At 45.4% G+C, this 22,804-nt stretch overlaps 1 protein-coding gene across 1 annotated transcript; it reads right to left on the reverse strand.

The window, feature by feature from the left end:
- Nucleotides 1-3,393: 3,393 nt before the first annotated feature.
- Nucleotides 3,394-20,889, reverse strand: LOC117753562 (the record flags this gene model as incomplete). The annotated part of the gene is made up of 12 exons (XM_034571727.1): nt 20,879-20,889; nt 13,868-14,060; nt 13,389-13,470; nt 11,588-11,908; nt 10,925-11,185; nt 9,797-10,093; nt 9,436-9,524; nt 9,308-9,345; nt 7,787-7,960; nt 7,095-7,268; nt 3,943-4,116; nt 3,394-3,562 (listed from the first exon to the last, which is right to left on the reverse strand). Coding segments are annotated over exons 3-12 (1,758 nt in total), but the record flags the coding sequence as incomplete, so codon positions are not given.
- Nucleotides 20,890-22,804: the final 1,915 nt, after the last annotated feature.

A 22,804-nucleotide genomic window follows, 5' to 3' on the forward strand; every position in this document is an offset into this window, starting at 1 on the left:
CACTGTCTCACTGACCCTGAGGACACACTGTCTCTGAGGACACACACTGACTCTGAGGACACACACTGTCTCACCGTCTCTGAGGACACACACTGTCTCACTGACCCTGAGGACACACTGTCTCTGAGGACACACACTGACTCTGAGGACACACACTGTCTCACCGTCTCTGAGGACACACACTGTCTCACTGACTCTGAGGACACACACTGTCTCACTGACCCTGAGGACAAACACTGTCTCACTGTCTCTGAGGACACACACTGACTCTGAGGACACACACTGTCTCACTGTCTCTGAGGACACACACTGTCTCTGAGGACACACACTGTCTCACTGTCTCTGAGGACACACACTGTCTCACTGTCTCTGAGGACACACACTGACTCTGAGGACACACACTGTCTCACTGACTCTGAGGACACACACTGTCTCACTGACTGAGGACACACACTGTCTCACTGACTCTGAGGACACACACTGACTGAGGACACACACTGTCTCACTGACTCTGAGGACACACACTGTCTCTGAGGACACACACTGTCTCACTGACTCTGAGGACACACATTGTCTCACTGACTGAGGACACACTGACTCACGGACTCTGAGGACACACACTGTCTCTGAGGACACACACTGTCTCACTGACTCTGAGGACACACTGTCTCACTGTCTGAGGACACACACTGTCTCACTGTCTCTGAGGACACACACTGTCTCACTGTCTCTGAGGACACACACTGTCTCACTGACTCTGAGGACACACACTGTCTCTGAGGACACACACTGTCTCTGAGGACACACTGTCTCACTGTCTCTGAGGACACACTGTCTCACTGTCTCTGAGGACACACTGACTCACTGACTGAGGACACACACTGACTCTGAGGACACACACTGTCTCACTGACTCTGAGGAAACACACTGACTGAGGACACACACTGTCTCACTGACTCTGAGGACACACTGTCTCTCAGGACACACTGACTCTGAGGACACACACTGACTGAGGACACACACTGTCTCACTGTCTCTGAGGACACACTGTCTCTGAGAACACACACTGTCTCACTGACTCTGAAGACACACTCTCTCTGAGGACACACACTGTCTCACTGACTCTGAGGACACACACTGACTCTGAGGACACACACTGTCTCACTGTCTCTGAGGACACACACTGTCTCACTGACTGAGGACACACACTGTCTCACTGACTCTGTGGACACACACTGTCTCTGAGGACACACACTGACTCTGAGGACACACACTGTCTCACTGTCTCTGAGGACACACACTGTCTCACTGACTCTTAGGACACACACTGTCTCACTGTCTCTGAGGACACACACTGTCTCTGGGAACACACACTGACTCTGAGGACACACACTGTCTCACTGTCTCTGAGGACACACACTGTCTCACTGACTCTGAGGACAAACACTGTCTCACTGACCCTGAGGACACACTGTCTCTGAGGACACACACTGACTCTGAGGACCACACACTGTATCACCGTCTCTGAGGACACACACTGTCTCACTGACCCTGAGGACACACTGTCTCTGAGGGACACACACTGACTCTGAGGACACACACTGTCTCACCGTCTCTGAGGGACACACACTGTCTCACTGACTCTGAGGACACACACTGTCTCACTGAACCTGAGGACAAACACTGTCCTCACTGTCTCTGAGGACACACACTGACTCTGAGGACACCACTGTCTCACTGTCTCTGAGGACACACCACTGTCTCTGAGGACACACACTGTCTCACTGTCTCTGAGGACACACACTGTCTCACTGTTCTCTGAGGACACACACTGACTCTGAGGACACACACTGTCTCACTGACTCTGAGGACACACACTGTCTCACTGACTCTGAGGACACACACTGTCTCAGTGACTGAGGACACACACTGTCTCACTGACTCTGAGGACACACACTGACTGAGGACACACACTGTCTCACTGACTCTGAGGACACACACTGTCTCTGAGGACACACACTGTCTCACTGACTCTGAGGACACACATTGTCTCATTGACTGAGGACACACTGACTCACGGACTCTGAGGACACACACTGTCTCTGAGGACACACACTGTCTCACTGACTCTGAGGACACACTGTCTCACTGTCTGAGGACACACACTGTCTCACTGTCTCTGAGGACACACACTGTCTCACTGTCTCTGAGGACACACACTGTCTCACTGACTCTGAGGACACACACTGTCTCTGAGGACACACACTGTCTCTGAGGACACACTGTCTCACTGTCTCTGAGGACACACTGTCTCACTGTCTCTGAGGACACACTGACTCACTGACTGAGGACACACACTGACTCTGAGGACACACACTGTCTCACTGACTCTGAGGAAACACACTGACTGAGGACACACACTGTCTCACTGACTCTGAGGACACACTGTCTCTCAGGACACACTGACTCTGAGGACACACACTGACTGAGGACACACACTGTCTCACTGTCTCTGAGGACACACTGTCTCTGAGAACACACACTGTCTCACTGACTCTGAAGACACACTCTCTCTGAGGACACACACTGTCTCACTGACTCTGAGGACACACACTGTCCCACTGACTCTGAGGACACAAACTGTCTCTGAGGACACACACTGACTCTGAGGACACACACTGTCTCTGAGGACAAACACTGACTCTGAGGACACACTGTCTCACTGACTCTGAGGACACACACTGTCTCACTGACTCTGAGGACATACAGTCTATGAGGACAAACACTGTCTCACTGACTCTGAGGACACACTGTCTCACTGTGTCTGAGGACACACACTGACTCACTGACTCTGTGGACACACACTGTCTCTGAGGACACACACTGTCTCACTGTCTCTGAGGACACACTGTGGTGGACACCTCTGACATCACTCCTCAATAGAAACACATGGACCTATCTTCAGGAAGCTGACTGAGTGCATCTGGTGTTTTGGTGACAGGATGAGTCTGGAGAGATTGAGATGTTCTGGGTGAGTTAGAGATCAACTGAACCAACCAGACGTGGATTTAAACTTCCCTTATCCGTCCCTTTAAGGAGAGTGTGCACCACACAACAGTGGAGAGTCACTGTGGTCAGTGGGCGGAGCTTCAATACGGGTTGATCTCCTACTTAACCTGGAGCAGGTTAGCCGTTCATCAGAAGTTACCATGGTGATTTACCTCGTTAAGAAGTGGACGAGCTTCGTAGGACTGAAAAAACTAAACCTGAAGTTAACCTGATAACCACAAATCCTGCTTGGTAGCACAGACCCTGGATCTGTGATACTGACTGTGTTTAGTAACATACTGATGAAAGCAGCGTGGACTGACTCCAACCATCTACTGACCTCAGAGTCTCCAGTTGACAGGTTGGACTCTGCTGTAGATCAAGCAGCTCCTTCACTCCTGAGTCCTGCAGGAAGTTGTCACTCAGATCCAGTTCTCTCAGATGAGAGGGGTTTGACCTCAGAGCTGAAGCCAGAGAAGAACAGCTGATCTCTGACAGACTGCAGTTCTTCAACCTGAATAAAGAATAAAACTTAACTGTAAATTAAACTGAGTTCATGTGTGAAAATAACAGACACATATTCATGTCAGCACAGACTCATAACATGGAAGATAAATATGAAATCAGACATGTTGGACTAAAAACGAGTCCTGATTCAGTACAAATAGATTATTTGGACCCGGTCTCTGTCCTGCAGATCAGTTTAGGAAATCCAGAACTAAACTCAGTGTTTTAACAAGTAGCTGAATATTTAAAATGTCACAGATTAATTAATGAATGGATTCAAGTTATGTATGAAGAGGAATTATGTTAAATTAGAATTAAATGAGATCAATTGTGTATAAATGCTGTATTATAGATATGAGATCTACAAAAGTCAGTCAGTGAACTGACCACAGAGTCTCCAGTCGACAGGTTGGACTCTGTAGAAAACCACACAGCTCCTTCACTCCTGAGTCCTGCAGGTCGTTGTTACTCAGATCCAGTTCTCTCAGATGAGAGGGGTTTGACCTCAGAGCTGAAGCCAGAGAAGAACAGCTGATCTCTGACAGTCTGCAGCCCCTCAACCTGGATAAAGAATAAAACTTAAAGGGGACATATCATGCAAATTTCACTTTGTTAGTGCTTCTACAGGTTAATGTGGGTATCTGGCTCATGTCTACCAACCCAAAAACTCTGGGAAAAAAACACTCACGCGTTTTGATATGGTTCCTCCTTCCAGAAACGTCATGCTTGAGCGACTCGATTGAGCTTCCTGGGTTTTGTGTCGTAACAAGGTACTGGAAGTCTCCCTACATGGTCTTGGCCCACCCCCCACTTCATGCCCCCCGTCCCCCCACACTCATTACGCCGGGTTTACACCGGAGGCAGCGAGGCTGCGAGGCAGCGCAGCGCCGTTCCCAAGCACGCAGCCTGGCTGTTCACACGGGACGAGCATTTCTCCGCTGGTCAGCCCGCGATTCACTCACATGTGGCATTTGTCTGGATCGTTGGGACTGGGAGGCTGCAGCAGCTGCTCGGGAGCGACCGCTCGCTCTCCCGTGCGTGAGCTGGAATTTGTGTCAGCGCCACACAGCCAGCTGTGTGGAAGACTTCCGCAGTGTTCAGCTCTACTGTACGCCGGGTTACAGTAGTTACGCCGGGTTACAGTAGTTACGCCGGGTTAACACCGGACGCGGAAGCGCCGCTGCGAGGCAGCGCAGCGCCGTTCTCCAGCACGCAGCCGCCTGGCTGTTCACACGGGACGAGCATTTCTCCGCTGGTCAGCCCCATAGACTGTATATATAAGGTCAGCCCGCGATTCTGCTTTCACCGCTTGTTGTTGTACCCGTTGAATGTCGGGGTTCGGGGGTAAATGATGGTCTTCATAGCCCCCCCCCCCCCCCTCTCTTTCTCTCTCTGTCTGTCTGCTTGTGTGCTTGTAGTGGGGGGGGCAGAGGGGGACATTTAATTATGTGATTGGGAAAATTAAAACTCCAGGACAACAGAAGGGGAATACAAAGTATGGGATGCATATTTGATAATTTATATCATATAAAATATGTAATTTATATCGTTTAAAATCATGGGGGGAGAGGGGGAGGGGGGAGCTGGCTCATTAGCATTTAAAGGAACAGGCACTCAAAACAGGTCACTCTGTGGAGGGCTGTTTTATACAGGGTAAAAAGCTGTTTTATATGATCCTTGTGGTATTTTGACCAAAGTATGTTACAGACATTTCATTAAGACCCCAAGGAACCATATCAACTTGTGGTAAAATGGGCATGCTATGTCCCCTTTAACTGTAAATTAAACTGAGTTCATGTGTGAAAATAAAGGACTTTGACTAAACATCACTGTCTCTGTTTTCAGACCTGAAGTCTGAGTCAAGTTGTTCTGGACATTTTCTGGAACTTTTCCTGCAGCCTCCTAATAAAGTTTCTGAGTGAGTCCATGTGAGAATAGAGCAGGTGAATGTCCAGAGGATTCACAGAGAGTGAGTGGACGTGTTGACGAGGTTTCTAACACGTGACGGACGTGAAACTGGAAGAACACAAACATCTCAGGATGAAGAAGAGGAGCCGTACACGTAGAAGACGAAGACGTCCACTTGGAAACACGAGGAGGTTTCAGATCTTTTGGTGATGAGGGCCGACGCCGGTGTGGATGAGCTGTAAACAACAACACTGATCTTTCCACAGCAGAGTTTATACGTCATGTCCGGCCTCCTGCTGCTCCACCCGTTCTTCATATGTGAAAGTCAAACTCCAGAAAATGTCCAGACACTATTTTACAGAGTTCATGACTGAAAACAGCTTGAAAGTCCTCGTGTCCTCAGGGTTCAGTTGTTTGTAATATCTAACTTCACCACTAGATGTCTCTAAATATCTTGCTGGACATGTTCAGGAGTCGTACACGTGAACAAGTGGACTACGTTCACATGTACGACACCTGGAGACGTCACTAACTCCTTCACAGTGAACCTGAAACTTAACATAACTTAATGTAACCATGGTTATCATGGAGATATGTGTTTTGGCTCCGCCCCTCGTCTGAATGTTCCCACATGTTCCTGTTGCTGTGAACGAGTCGGACCCGGACAATCTCCTGCTGCTGCTTCAGCTCCAGAAAATGTCCGACCCACTTGTCAGAACATGTTCCACAGTTGATGTGTGCAAAGGGCGAGCAGTTCTATGATCATGTTTTCTTGAAGTGGCGATGATCTGAGCAGCAGTTGGACCAGTTGAAAGTGGTGCAGGGAGCCTGAGGAACACGTGTGGACAGGGCGGGACAGAGATCTAGTGGTGAAAAGATAAAGGCATGGACGACCCCGTGTAAGTCCTGAAACCAGAGGAAGGGTTTCATGTTGGAAATGAACCCAAAGTGGAAGAAACAGGGCTGAAGAACTTGGTCCTAAAAATAAAAGGAATCAAATATAATCAACTTGGACTCTGGACCCTGAGCCCAGTCCCAGAACACCAACGCAGCACGCTGTCATGTGGTCAGTCCACAGGACCACTGGGACAAGTCCTGGTTAGCTTCCACAGAAACATCACATGTACACATTGTCCAGCATTGGATTGTTTCTCTGTCAGTGAAACTTCAGTCACATTGAGCCGGACTCGGTCCTCAGCTCATTCTACAAACATCTCTCAGCTCAGTATCAGTGTTCACTGTTAGGAACACATGTTCTGCACTTTGACCTTCAAGCTCCAGTGTGGAAGATTCAGGTGAAAGGATCCATTGTTAGAAACTGAAGAGAAAAGAATCCTGGAGATGTTTTCACTAGTTTCACTGAATTGTACTAGTTGTTGTTTTCTTTACTTTAGAGGAGCCATTTATATTTAAATGCTTTATATTTACATACTTTAGAATTAAATACTTTAGAATTAAATACTTTATATTTAAATACTGTATATTTACATACTTTATAAATAAATACTATATATTTACATACTATATATTTAACTACTTTATATTTACAGACTTTAGAATTAAATACTTTATATTTAAATGTATACATTATATTTAGACTGAACCTTTAACATTAAAACATGATGTCTGACCTCAGAGTCTCCAGTCGACAGGTTGGACTCTGTAGAAAACCACACAGCTCCTTCACTCCTGAGTCCTGCAGCTTGTTTAGACTCAGATCCAGTCCTCTCAGATGAGAGGGGTTTGACCTCAGAGCTGAAGCCAGAGAAGAACAGCTGATCTCTGACAGTCTGCAGTGATTCAACCTGAATAAAGAAATATGAATATTTGAATGTGTCCTCCTGTTGTTGTGGATCGTCTTCATGTCAACACAGACTCAGTCCAGTCTGTGACCTGAAGATAAATATCAGATCAGACATGTTGGACCATTGTTTCATTCATCAGCTTCTTCTCTGTGTGTTGGTCACTGAGCGGGTTTGTGTAATTAAACACTGTTTAAAGTAGGGATGGCTCCTGACAGTCACTTCCTGTTTGTTTCTATACTTATCAACTGTCCAACGTGTTTCAATAAGAATGTGTCTTATTCTGAAAACCTGAGGAGGACGAGTGCTCGGCCTCAGTCCACATGTTATTTACTGACACTTTCTTAGTGATCAGGAGCAGGTGAGTGCAGGTGAATGGAGCTGATGAGGTGGACGTGACTGACAGGCTGGGTGAGGGACAGATGACTGAGGGACAGTGAGCAGAGCAGAACTGAGACAATTTAAATAAATAATGACCCAATAAGAAAGAAAGTCTGAAAAGTGAACAAGGATTTAAGGACCTCAGAGTCTCCAGTCGACAGTTTGGACTCTCCAGTCCAGAACACAGCAGCTTCAGTCCTGAATCCAGCAGCTTGATGTTACTCAGATCCAGTTCTCTCAGATGTGAGGGGTCTGACTTCAGAGCTGAGGCCAAGACTTCACAGTGAGTCTCTGAGAGTTCACAACCACTGAGTCTGTAATTAAAGAAAATATCTGTTAGAATAAAATCAGAAAACACAACATTCATACAAAACGTGATCATGTGACCCTCACCCTGGTAAATCCCCTCTTTGCCTCATGAACATGTTAAAAACTCCTCAAGAGAATCCTTTCAGATTTGGTTCAAGCGTTCAGAGGAACTCATTAGATTCAGGTGGTCAGAGGTCAAAGGTCAAGGTCACACAACATGTTCATGGCCTCTTGAAGTCTCAAGTCTGTCTTTAGGGGATTTCTTCACATTTTGACCAGTTGGACTCAAAGATAAACTGATTAGATTTCAGGGGTCAAAGGTCAAAGGTTACAGTGACCTCATATTATTGTGAATGCAACATGTCAGGAACCTGGAGGGACGGACACTGCACTGGTTGGTGGTGGCGTACAAACGCAGGGTGGGAACACACACACACACACACACACACACACACACACACACACACACACACACACACACAAAACACACACACACACACAAACACACACACACACACACACACACACACACACACACACACACACACTAGGAGGGTCATACTCATATTTATGTATTTTGTAATTTCTATTAAAGGCTGAATGCACGAGCATAAATATACACAAAGAAATGCAGTTATGCAACTTTATCTGTTCAATGCACAATATTCACATTAATATTAATTCATATTTACAGCATCTGTTCAATCTTTATCTTCTCAGTTCAACAATGTTCTGCTACTGCAGCACAATGTTTTTTTCAAAGGCTTTGACTTGAATATGGTCATAAATATGAATATTACCTTGTATATAAGTACATATTGAACATTAGTTCTCCAGCTGTCAGTCACTCACTTCCATTGTGTGTGATAAGGACTGAACTCTTTGTCTGTAGGAGTGAGACAGGTGACCTCAGGAGGCCTCAACTAGTTTGGATGCAAATTTCAATCAACCACTCGATTATTCAGCCAGTTGCAGACATTTTAATTAAAGTTCTTTGTATTTGTGTTATTAATAATACAGTTCATGGTTAAACTGTAAAATATCAAGTCTCAGTTACATTTCTTTGCCGTAAGGGTTCGATAACGACATCTTAGGAATCATTGTCAAATCTTTTTCATAAATGTATTGGCCGATATATCAGTATCAGATTTTCTTTCACTCTAATATCGATATGGTTTTTGAACGAACTCTCAGAAACTGATGCTTTAGGATGTGTCTGCTGATGCAGCTGAGATGAAGCTGTTAGAGCAACGTGACAAGAATAAAGTAGTTTACAGCATCTCCATGACAACAGGGTTATTCTTTAGAGCAGAATATTGTAACTCTCAGTACAGAATATACAGTAAACTTACTTTACATGTTTCATCTGTAGCATCTGATTGTAGATGATCCGTTTTGGGTTTGTTCAAAAGAAATAATCATTAGAAGAAACATCACATAATAAATTAACAGCAGAATTATAGTAAATATTAATATTTACCTTTAGTATTTGAAAGTAGTATAATCCTGCTCCAGCTCCTAATACTACACACACAACGAGTACTCCGACCACAATTGCTGCAACTGAACCTGAAAAACCTGTAATTCAGAGAGTAGAACTGTAGCATCAACAAAGTGCAGTGATGTGTCTTCAGTGTAAAGTGTAGTGTGTGTGTGTGTGGCCTCCTCGTTCCTGTATGTTCTCCTGACAACATGTGGACATGATGCTCCTGATGAGCTGGAGGATGGAGCCCTGGGGGATCTGCTCCACCAGGAGGAACCCAGGGCTCACTGCACTAGCCTAAGGTCTGACAGTCGCTCTGAGGATTTCATCAATCAGTTCTCGTCTCATGGGATCTTACCTTCCTCTATCGTCACGTAGCTGTTGATGAAATGCGTCTCCTCTTCACTACTGAGTTCACAGGTGAACGTTCCCTGGTGATCTGAAGATAAGTGGTGCAGCGTGAGGCTGCCTGACGCTGACACATCCTCCACCTGCTGCCTCCACTGCTCTGAGACCCTGGGGGGGCCGTCGACCCCGGTCTGGTCCACAATGATCTGACTGTGGTTGAACTTCCACAGCAGGTGTGTCGGGGGTTTGATGTTTGGAGCAGTGCAGTCGATTGTTGTTGTTCCACTCTGTGACACATGGACGGGAGCTGAGAAGAAAAGGGATCAAATAATATCATCGTTGTCAGAATGTGGTTTCAGGCTCTGATGAGACTTTCTGAACATTTCCTATCATCAGAATGATTCATGTGGAGGAGGGTGTGGCCTTGGAGTGATGAACTGAACTAGAAGGTCACTCAGTGGAGCTGATATCTCCTCCAAGGACCAACAGTCAATTCAAGCTGCACCACATTTCACACACATCAGTCCTCTCAGGGAAAATGTCCAGAAAGGTCCAATGTTAAAGAAAGAAAACTAATGGATCTGTTCAATGTTCCATTTGTTTGTTGGGCTTTAAGCAACATTACACAACAACTACTGGACAGATTTCCATGAAACTTGGCAGGAAGGTGTGTTATGGGTCAGGCTCAGAGAAGAACTCATCACATGTTTGTGTGGATCCAGGATTTGTTGTTTTTTCACATTAACATTGTGAGAGAGGACGTTTTTCAACCTTTTCATTGATTTCCCTGCGAATAACTGATGAAGATGAAGAAACAATCTGACAAATTTAGAGGACTGATATTTATGAGTGTGTGAACTTTGGTGCAGATCTTGGGCCTGGTGAATTTCAAAGTGGTTTCATAAGGAGACTGTTGGGCCTTGTGGAGGTCTGAGCTCTACTGAGGGACCTGTGGCCCACGTTCCATCCTCACAACTAGTTTAGTGGAAATCTGTTCAGCAGACAAAGAAACAAACGAAGTAAAGATTGAGAATCAGCATTGATATAAAATGTCAGTTATCTGTAGGAGCAGATATAAATATGCAGCAGTACGGTGAAACAAGCAAAGGTTCAGTTCCATAGAGCAGATTAAACGTACTGGGTTGATACCACACCGCGCTCCTCCTGCCACTGCGAGTGCTGAGGCTGCAGATCAGAACAGTGTCTCTGTCTGACAGTGTCAGTGTGCTGCTGATCTCATAGAGCTGCTGCTCCGTCTCCTTCACTGAGGTTTGGTTCTGAAGGGTCACGTTGGACGGAGGCCTGGTGGACCAGGTGAGCTGCGGCTCGGGGTAGATCCCCTCTGAGCGGCAGGTGAAGCTGTTCTCCACCTGCTCAATGTCCACGTGACGCACCGGAGCTGCAAGACAACATTTCTCTTTTAGAACTCATTGATCATCTTTGCCTCGTGCACTGTGGAGCTCTTCATTAATTTGACTTATTGTGCTTATTATTTAACATGTCACATATGAGCCAATATGTGGTGCTGCTGACATGAGCTGTGTCTCAATTCAGGGGCTGCATTTGAAGACCGAGCTCCAACGAGTGGATCCGTCCCCGTCCAACCTGTCCCAGGCTTCATTGCACTTTAGTGACTAACCATGTTTCAAAGAGGTAATGGTGCCGGCAAGCAACGAGACGTCCAATGCTTAAGTATCAGCTTCAACTCAACCCAACAGTACACATGTTAAACAAGGTAACAGCAATAAGAGACAAATATCATTTCTAGTATTTGTGTTCTGTTTTCACTGAGTTTCTTTACCATCTGCTCTCAGGTTGATAAATGTCTCCTTGTTGACTCCAGTGATGGTGCTGGTGTAGCACTTGTATCTGCCCTGGTCCTGAAGCTGCAGCCCCGTCAGCCTGATCGAGGCGTTTCCTCTGGAGATCTGCTCTGTGAACAGCGATGTCCGGCCTCTGAAGCGCTCGCTCTGGAGATCCAACTGGTCTCTGGCTCTGTAGTAGGAGTGGACACGAGTGTTTTCTGCTTCCACCTTCATCCAGTAAATGACTGGGTCTTTACCAGGCTGAAAACTGCAGGGTAAGATGCAGCTCTCCGCTAAAACGCAGGAGACCTCAACATCTGTGAGACACCGGGTAAAAAAAACAACCAGTTCAGGATCAACTGTGGTGAATAGAAGCTTCTTTTAAAGAGCAATTAGAGCATTTGCTCTCAGACGGATTGTGAATGTAAATATCCTGATGGAACTGTCTGTCTGTTTGGCTGTTGACAGTTAACATACAGTAGTTTTATCTGAGCTGCTTTCACAAAAACAACCTCCTGCTACACGAGGCATTCGAATATGTAACGTACATTTACTGTCAAACCAACAATATGGACTAAAAGAGGCTCAGATTCACACCAAGCTGGAAAAGCTGTGTGTTGATCACAGAAATGTTCATTTAGAAAATTGACTTTGAGATTCAGCAAAATCTGAACATTCTTTGTGATGAGAAGAATTTAGGATCTGGAAATTTAGACGTAAAGAAAGATTATTTTTTTTAGAATGCCTGTGTGTGTGTGTGTACAAAATAACACACACACACACACACACACACACACACACACACACACACACACACACACACACACACACACACACACACACCTCTGTATAAACCTCTGGTATAAACGCAGCTCAGCTGCAGAACCAGTTGATCTTCACCCAGTGTGAATGTAAGCTAATTTATTTAGTTGCCTTATTGTGAAGGTTTGGTCAATGAACTTGTGTTTCCTGTCATCATAAGCAGCGTGTCTGTATGGGACCTTTATTGTGAAGGGTCACCAGCGGAAGTGGTGGTGGTTTTGATTGAGCTTTGACTTGATGTGGAACATAAACAACATGTCTCCTGGTTCAAGTCCACATTGTTCAGTTCTTATTTTACTGTGAAGTCTCAGTAAAGGAGAATCAAACCTTCGGCTCCATGAACATCAGACAAGTGAGAAACAGCCGGTGACTCGGTGGAATAACGTGTTGTTGCTGATGGACTCACACTGGCCACTCTACGACACGTGTTTCTACTGGTTTCCACACACAGACACTACAACCAGTGCCGGCGCGTCCACACAGGAGAACAAGGCAATTTCCTCAGGCAGCTCTTTGTCGAGGGCGATGAAATGTATGATCACCAGCTGTCAAGAGCCAGAGGTCGATTCAATTTAACTTTATTTAACTTCACTTCAGACTCGTAGGTCAGAGATTGACTCTTTGAGAAAATAAAATCCATTGAGAGGAAACTGCAGCGACGGAAATGATCTGACTGCGAATCTAAAAAGAGGCGACTATTAAAGGAGCAGGTATTCAAACCTGGATCCCAACAGTGTTGTGATTAGTGAACTGAAGAGTCGGTTTACAAGTGATGAAGGTGATATTCTAGTCATCGTATCAGGCCATCGTGCGAAACATCAGGAGAGAGAGAACACGTGTTTCTCTATGTTGTTATAAACCTTCACAATCATTTCTCCTGTTTCCTGCTTCGTCTGATGGAAACCAACATGCCTGTACAAAGTACTACGTTCAAACAGAACCTGTGATTTCTGAGTAAGATCAGACTTCACGTACCTGCTGTGGTGAGAGTCCACATGTTGAGGATCAACACAACCAGAGACTTGAACCCAGACATCTTTCTGTCATTCTGTGAGAACTGGATGTGGATCAATGGAAGAAGAGACGAGTTAACAGCTGGTTTGACTCATGACACCGAGTCAGAGCAGCGGAGGTTCAGACTCTGCAGCTACGATCTCTGCAGAGTTCAGACTGAAGACTCACAGACTCTGAGTCCCATTGTGAACATTGTGTGATGGAAACTGAAAGTGACTCTGTACAGTGCTACCCCCCACCACCACCACTTCCTCTCAAACTCCCTGCAGATTTCTCAGAAACAAGCTTCTTCTTCTGCAGTTTATTTGGGGCGTGGTTCTCCAGGACCAGGTCTGTTATCATTCTAACAGTTTCCTCTTCTCCGCTCACAGCACATAGAAACACACAGTGAACACATGTGGAGATAAAACCTGTCGTTAAGAAAACAAGAGTTTACTCACCGAACCACCGGGTCTCCGCTCCGTGTCTGTTCCTGAAGAACAGGCCTGAAACCTGGTGAACTCCTAATAACCGAAGCTGAAGTCATAAAGACAAACGAACAGTAAACGAGTCAAAAGCTTCTCCAGCGACTGATCCCGACACAATCACAGTGGATGAGAGAAGTGAGTGAACACGGTGTAAATAAAGAGGAACCTGACCTCGAGTTCAACACATCACCCTCTTTAACACGAGTAAAATTGCAATCTCCTCCTTCTTCCTGAGCGAGAGCAGAAGTGACAAACGTTAGCAAACAGACTCAAAGTGTGATAACAGGAACCCAGTGTGTGACTGAGTGTCAGTGATCACTTGCAGATATAAGCTGTGGAAACAAATATTATTCTAATACTAAAGCACTTCCAACTTTGTTTTATAGAAATGGTAAAAGAAAGGAGAGACAGTAACAAAGAAACTTTTTGATGGTAATAAAACATGAGAATCCACATTACAGTTTCTCAATGCACTGACTTGTCTTCCAGTGGAAACAACATCTCTGAACAAAGCTGGATGTGAAAAAGTTAGCGTGTGAGTGTGTGTGTGTGTGTGTGTGTGTGTGTGTGTGTGTGTGTGTGAACTATGTGTGTGTGTGAACTATGTGTGTGTGTGTGTGTGTGTGTGTGTGTGTGTGTGTGTGTGTGTGTGTGTGTGTGTGTGTGTGTGAACTATGTGTGTGTGTGAACTATGTGTGTGTGTGTGTGTGTGTGTGTGTGTGTGTGTGTGTGTGTGTGAACTATGTGTGTGTGTGAACTATGTGTGTGTGTGTGTGTGTGTGTGTGTGTGTGTGTGTGTGTGTGTGTGTGTGTGTGTGTGTGAACTATGTGTGTGTGTGAACTATGTGTGTGTGTGTGTGTGTGTGTGTGTGTGTGTGTGTGTGTGTGTGAACTATGTGTGTGTGTGAACTATGTGTGTGTGTGTGTGTGTGTGTGTGTGTGTGTGTGTGTGTGTGAACTATGTGTGTGTGTGTGAACTATGTGTGTGTGTGTGTGTGTGTGTGTGTGTGTGTGTGTGTGTGTGTGTGTGTGTGTGTGTGTGTGTGTGAACTATGTGTGTGTGGGTGTGTGTGTGTGTGTGTGTGTGTGTGTGTGTGTGTGTGTGTGAACTATGTGTGTGTGTGTGAACTATGTGTGTATGTGTGTGTGCGTGTGCGTGTGCGTGTGCGTGTGCGAACCATGTGTGTGTATGTGTGTGTGTGTGTGTGAACTATGTGTATGTGTGTGTGTGTGTGTGTGTGTGTGTGTGAACTATGTGTGTGTGTGTGTGTGTGTGTGTGTGTGTGTGTGTGTGTGTGTGTGTGTGTGTGTGTGTGTGAACTATGTGTGTGTGTGCGTGTGTGTGTGTGTGTTTGTGTGTGTGTGTGAACTATGTGTGTGTGTGTGTGTGTGTGTGTGTGTTGAATATAATTTGTTTGCAACATCCTGTATATTCAGTGTTTCTTCTTCTCTCTGATCATGATATCATTTCTGGTGATGATTTAATTTCACTAATTAAATTGAAATAGAGAGTAAATAACAATGAGGAAGGAAACGTGATGATGTCATCAGCACGTGATGAGGAAGGGATGACAGCTGGGAGAGATGGAGGGATGGAGCGACAGAGGAGGAGACACAAACACTGTGAACATCCATGTGACTTTATTTTGTCCAAAGAAAATGTGACGAAAAGAAAAGTGTCGGAGAAAAGAAGAAACATCGGTGACACGTGACGAACCGTGAGTAAAACCAGCTGATTGCACTGATCAGTGAGAGTCACGTGTTCTCTGTGTTTGTTGAGATGAACCAATGATCACTGTAAGAGGACGAGGGCTGGAAGTAAAGGAGGACATGATCCAGGAAGAGAGGATAAAAGAAAAGAGTGATTCTGTCTCCTGAAGGAAACAAGTGTTTCCACTGAGGGTGAAGTTCATGATCATAGAGGAGCAACACAAGATCTCAGGAAGTGTTGGAACAACCAGTGACCACACGGTGGAGCCAGAGGAGAAGACATTTGTAGATTCATTTAGAGATTTCAGTGGATAAATGGAAGCTTGGAACTGCAGGTGGCGCTAGAGGACAAGATAGAAGTTCACCAAAGTCACGAGCAGTCCTCCTCTGTTCTGTATTTAAGCTTTTCATCCCCTGATGCGTAAAATCCTAAATGTGTCTATAAGTGCTTAAACTTAGTATAATCCATCATCACACACACACTAAATCAAAAACTTAACACTGGTGACATTAAAAGAAAAAGAAGCTTAATGCAGGAAAATAAAAGTTTTTCTAAAATGCCATCAAAAACCAGCACAGTTAACATGTGAATACTCAGTAAATTATATTCTACTGCATCGAGTATTTATGAAACAATCAAACATACAAAAGGCAAAAGACTCTCCGGCTAAAATGACGTCTCATGGCTGACGCAGGTTTTACTCAGTACAAGACTGGGATGCAAATCCACACAGCAAGACAACAGAGCCAGAAAACACTTGGATGTACTGGACACATACAAGTACAAGAGTCAAATATTTCTGTCCAGAACGTAGACGGGAGCCGTGTATCAAAATACTCTGCGACGTACGGAAACCTGGAGGCCGGACGTCCTCACAGTCTGTTCACACTCCAGAAACTGTCACTGTCTGGAGGAGACAACGACCTGAAAACTGTGATTCATCGTTAAAAACACAAAAGTATTTGATCTGAGAAACAAAAAGACACAGTGTGTTAGTTCCTGTATTTCAACCGAAGCTGCGTCGCCTGAACTTTTATATCAGAGGTCAACAACTAAACTACACTCACCTGAACATGAATAAAACTCAGGATCAATCAATGATTCAACGTGAGACATCTTTAAACTGTTATTATCTCTAATTCCTCCTTGCACCCCCACTCTCCAACTCGTCTCTTAAAGACAGAAATCAGACGGAGACACTTTCCCGTCCTCATTTCCACACTAAGTCTTGTGATATCCTGTAGTTTTCTCTTTGTCAATCATCAGATAAAAACTCTTTTCTCTTCTCACTCCTCTGCTGCTGAAGCCTCGAAACTCTTTAAGAACAAATAACACAAATAAATATTCTCATTTCAGAAATGGTCGTAAGTTAGACAGATGTCTCACTCTGCTCCGGTTTACCTCAAACATGCGTTGAGAGAGAGAAAGAGGTTAAACGTAACCTGAACCTGAGCTGAACACAAACTTAAACTAACCTAAACTTAAACTTAACTAAACTTAAACCACAGCTGCAGATTAGATCAGATTCTGCTTCTTGTGTGTTTGAATTTAAATAGTTTTGTTTGGTGGATGAATGAAATCAACTGATGAATAATAAAAGATGAATGTAGCGTGGTGGGAAAGCGGGGATAGTGAGAAGTTGCCACAACGGCACCTGGGGAGTTTCACCTCCAGGAAATACTAAAATATGGTGAGTGCAACAGCACAGGTTTCGTTTGAATCACGGGGCAGGAGACGTGTTGTACTAACAAGAAAGAACTTTAATATAACAGGAATAAATACAAACAAAAACACAATGAAACAAACAGAATAACAATTTAACATAAGAAATAAAACACTTTTGACATGAGCAACCAGGGACAGGGCTGGGACTTACCACGGCGACGACAACCAAAGAAAGAGGGGAAGGATTAATAAACTCGCCACCCGTGACACAGCAAACCAACAAAACGGGTTGTGAAGAAAACACCACCACCAGGAATTGGGTCGCCGCCTCAGGCCCACAGCACCTGACCAACAATAAAAGGATAATTAAAACATGTCCGAATTGAAAACAACAAAACAAAACAGAACAACAAAACAACAAAATAAGCCAAATACCAACCAATAAGAACACAATGTAAATGGGATTTAAAGGTTGCTAAAAACTAGGCGTCCCTCCGTGGTGATCACTCCACGCACCGTGAAGGTGTAGCGTGGAGAGCCACAGTGCACGAGACAGTACGTTTTAAGAACGACACACTTCCTTGGTCCTGAGCCAGGCCGTCTTTAACTGTGGAGCCGTGCTCTTATCAGGCGCAACAGTTCATAAAAGTGTGGTTAAGACCACACTTTCCAGTAAAAGCCATAACAGCAGGTTCGTCTGAGGCGTGGTGGCCAATGACGGCCGACGAAGGAGCAGGGCCTCTAGGAAGGCGAAATAAACAAATTTAATAATTAATATGACAACATAACTGAATTTGATGAATAATGGGGCCATACGCACCACCCTGCAAGCCAAGGCACCATCACAGCAACACGGAGGGTGGGAGTCTCCCCCAGCCGTAGATGAGTCCAGCTGTAGCATGACATAAACAGTCAGCTGGGGTAAGATAAGCAAGAGACGGCAGACAACGTTACTTACAAAGCAAACCCGCAACTGCACCCCGAACGTCCCCCGGCGGAGCGATCCCACGCCAGCAGTCAGTCACGCTACGTATGAGGGGGGATATTTAGAAGGAACCAACCCTAACCCTAGCGGAAACAGAAGGAGGGCGAGCCAAACACGGCCGCCTCCTTAAATACGGGACGCCTGACGTCGCCTAACGACTGGTGCGCCATTGCAACAGGTAGGGAGGGAGCGCGCATCTGGCTACATCTGTATTGATCAGATGTAGAATTTCATCACGAGCACAATCTTTTCTCCATCAGTACAAAGTATATCCCATAAATCGGATCCTTTGGACGACGTGTTGTTCACACTTTGTGTTTGGTCACCGTGACAACAGCCTCGTGCACAGCTCCATGAAGAGATGATGGTCTCACTCTGGTGCAGAGGAAGTGGACCTCAGAGCTTCAACATCTGCTGGACAGATGTTAGAGCAGCGTGTTCATGAACATGGCGTCACAGTCACATGTTACACTGACACACGTGTGTTGAGGATCATAACAAAGTCACATGATGACCTCTCCATACAGTGAGAACTTGAGCCTGTCAGGAACTGACTCTGTCAAACATTTCTTCTCCTGAAGTCACAAAGAACTGAGACGGGCTTGAAGAGGAAGTGAAATCATCATGTTGAGACAAGTGTCTCCACAAAATAACACAAGCTGTTCAACACAACAGGACCAAAATGTCCACTGTCTTCAGGACATCATCTCTCAGACACTTTCTGTCCCTTGTCTCTGCTGTGGACCTCCCATCATCAATTATTTCCCAGCATGCTGCTGTTCCCAGAGGCCTGCTACAGTCTCCCCCTTGTGGTTGTTCTGAGGTGGTGTCGAGAACGTACAACAGGAATCTTCATCTACGTTTGTATAAAACGTCCTCGGGTCAGTTTTCTATTAAATATGGTAAAATGTTTATTAAACAGTTTCCTCAGAGACTTAAAGATGCTCTGCTCTTCATCGACTCTTCTTCATACTGTAAATCAATCAATCAATCAATCAAATTTTATTTGTATAGCCCATATTCACAAATCACAATTTGTCTCATAGGGCTTTAACATGGTGTGACATCCTCTGCCCTTAACCCTCAACAAGAGTAAGGAAAAACTACTTAAAAACCCTTTTAACAGGGGAAAAAGAACGTAGAAACCTCAGAGAGAGCCACATGTGAGGGATCCCTCTCCCAGGACGGACAGAAGTGCAATGGATGTCAAGTGTAAAGGAGAACATCAAGATAAAGGTTTTTAGCAGCATTGATTAGGGTAAACATGGGTAAATGTCTCATTCACTTTTCTTCTGGTTGTTTCCATTATGTCAAACTGGTGATTTTGTTCTTTTACCTGCACCAAGGACGAGATGTTTCCACCTGTTTGTTTGCAAGAGGAAAGAAAAGCAGAGTCATGATTCCAGTGAAGTCGGTGGAAGGATGTTTATTGAGCATTAAAGCAGAGACAAGTAGAAACAGGACTTTTCTCTCTGAGATGTTTTTCTTCTCGTTACATCTGGTTTGTCACAGAGGAAATGATCCATGTGTTTGACTCATAGACTGAATATAAAGGCTTTGACTGGGATGTGCTGCTGTTATACTACAGCGCCACCTGTGGGTCAAAAGTAGAAAAGCCACCACCGCTCTGCACCTGATGCAGAAATGAAAACGTCCCATTTTTAAGTCCAGAGTTTTGATCTTTTGTGTCAAAGACAAAACTCTGATTTTAAACTCAAAGTGATTTGATTGTGTTTAACTTTGTGTTGAACTAAATCAATTTGTGACGTGAATCCAGGAACTTTAAGATCATAAACAAACAGAATGTGGTTCTACACACATGGAGACAGACTGAGGGACAAAGGTGGGACAGAATAAAGGAAACTTAAACACATATATGTGACTCTTTATAGAGGGGTTATATATTCTGCTTGTGTTGTCATTTCAATAAACACATTCTTCATGTGAACAAACACAATCGGTGTGGAGGGCCATCTAGTGGTGAAGTTACATATTACAACAACCTCCTCTGATTCCTCTGGAGCTCTGTCTCCACTCTGCCTCCCAGCAACAAGGCCCAGTCAGAGCCGCTCTACACACAAGCTGCTGCTGCTTCAGCCTCTGGATCCTCAGGACACAGCTCAGCCTCCGTCCACACACACTGTCCTCTTCACACTCAGCTCCACGAAGACAACCATCTGTTGAGAGAAGAAGACATCAGTGTTCCAGAGACTCACTTCATCAGCTGTGAGTCAGTGATGCAGCACATCCAGTAGAAAGAGCAGCAGGGACTTCAGTCCTGTTCAGAGGTGGAGCAGCTTCCTCTCTGCTTCATGTTCACGTGTTGGAATGAACACGCTAAGAGCTAAGTGTGTTTCCTCTGCATGTCAAAGTGCAGAGTGGACACCTGAGAGGTGGATTTACTGCTGTTACAGGTGAAGACATGTTTCACTGAGTGTTGATGAACATCTGCTTCTGACAAACTGGGACCAGATGAGACAGATGGACCTCAGCAGAGGTTCTGCTCTGTATAAAGAGCTCCTGGTTACCATGGTGATGAGGAGAGGCTTCAGTCCCACTGATCTCAGAGCTGTGACAAAGATCCACCTGATCAGTTCTTCACTGATGAAGTGAGAGAACAAACTGTCTCAGATCAGATGAAGACGACAGCGTCTCTGTTCCTCGTGTGAGGCTGTCAGCTGTGGTCCAGCTTCATTTCCTGTTCACATGAAAACAACAACAACTGTCGTCTTCACGTCAACTCAATCAAATGATCCCAAGCAGCTTGTGGCTCGTCTGATTGGCCGACTGTTGTCTCTCTGTGTTTCTGTCCAATCCTGACGTCTGTCCTCATTGTCCTCTCACAGCTTCACTGAGGAAACACTGAGGCCTGAACTACGAAGACACTTCAACATGTCCAGGAGATCTTTCTGAGATCCAGCTCAACTGAACCTGACAGACACAGTCAGGCTAAGTGGTCACATGACGCTGGTTATCAACTCGTTAAGTTAACTCAGGTTTTCCTCATCGAGATCTGAGCGTGCACATAAAAGGGGCGGGGTCTACTGTGTGTGACCAATCACAGACATGGACAGTTTGACTGACAGCAGAGCCTCATATTTCACAACCAGGATCAAACTGTTCTATAATAAAAATCAGAGGAGAACAAACACATGATCCAGAATAAAAGAAACTCAGTCACAGCTGCTAAATGCAGGAAGAACAGCTGGTGAAACATCTGGGGTCGTGTCAATGTGTAAGTTACAGCGCCCCCTGGTGGCATTTGGTAAAAATATATTACGTGACCACGACATAACGTGTGAACGAGATAAATAACTCGAGGCCACGAGATCTGAATCTGTTGTTTACTAACAAGACGAGTGGAAGACACATACTGTCTCACTGTCTCTGAGGACACACAGTGTCTCACTGTCTCTGAGGACACACACTGTCTCACTGTCTCTGAGGACACACACTATCTCTGAGGACACACACTGTCTCTGAGGACGCGCACTGTCTCACTGACTCTGAGGACACACACTGTCTCACTGACTCTGAGGACACACACTGTCTCACAGTCTCACTGTCTCCCTGTCTCTGAGGACACACACTGTCTCACTGTCTCTGAGGACACACACTGTCTCACTGACTCTGAGGACACACACTGGCTCTGAGGACACACACTGTCTCACTGACTCTGAGGACACACACTGTCTCTGAGGACACACACTGACTCTGAGGACACACACTGTCTCACTGTCTCTGAGGACACACACTGTCTCACTGACTCTGAGGACACACTGTCTCTGAGGACACACACTGTCTCACTGACTCTGAGGACACACACTGTCTCTGAGGACACACATTGACTCTGAGGACACACACTGTCTCACTGTCTCTGAGGACACACACTGTCTCACTGACTCTGAGGACACACACTGTCTCACTGTCTCTGAGGACACACACTATCTCTGAGGACACACACTGTCTCTGAGGACACGCACTGTCTCACTGACTCTGAGGACACACACTGTCTCATTCACTCTGAGGACACACACTGTCTCACTGACTGAGGACACACACTGTCTCACAGTCTCTGAGTACACACACTGTCTCACTGTCTCCCTGTCTCTGAGGACACACACTGTCTCTGAGGACACACACTGTCTCACTGACTCTGAGGACACACACTGGCTCTGAGGACACACACTGTCTCACTGACTCTGAGGACACACACTGTCTCTGAGGACACACACTGACTCTGAGGACACACACTGTCTCACTGTCTCTGAGGACACACACTGTCTCACTGACTCTGAGGACACACTGTCTCTGAGGACACACACTGTCTCACTGACTGAGGACACAAACTGTCTCTGAGGACACACACTGTCTCACTGACTCTGAGGACACACACTGTCTCTGAGGACACACACTGACTCTGAGGACACACACTGTCTCACTGTCTCTGAGGACACACACTGTCTCACTGACTCTGAGGACACACTGTCTCTGAGGACACACACTGTCTCACTGACTGAGGACACAAACTGTCTCACTGTCTCTGAGG

Source organism: Hippoglossus hippoglossus, chromosome 20 (genome assembly GCF_009819705.1).
Source record: "Hippoglossus hippoglossus isolate fHipHip1 chromosome 20, fHipHip1.pri, whole genome shotgun sequence".
Lineage (NCBI taxonomy): Eukaryota > Metazoa > Chordata > Actinopteri > Pleuronectiformes > Pleuronectidae > Hippoglossus > Hippoglossus hippoglossus.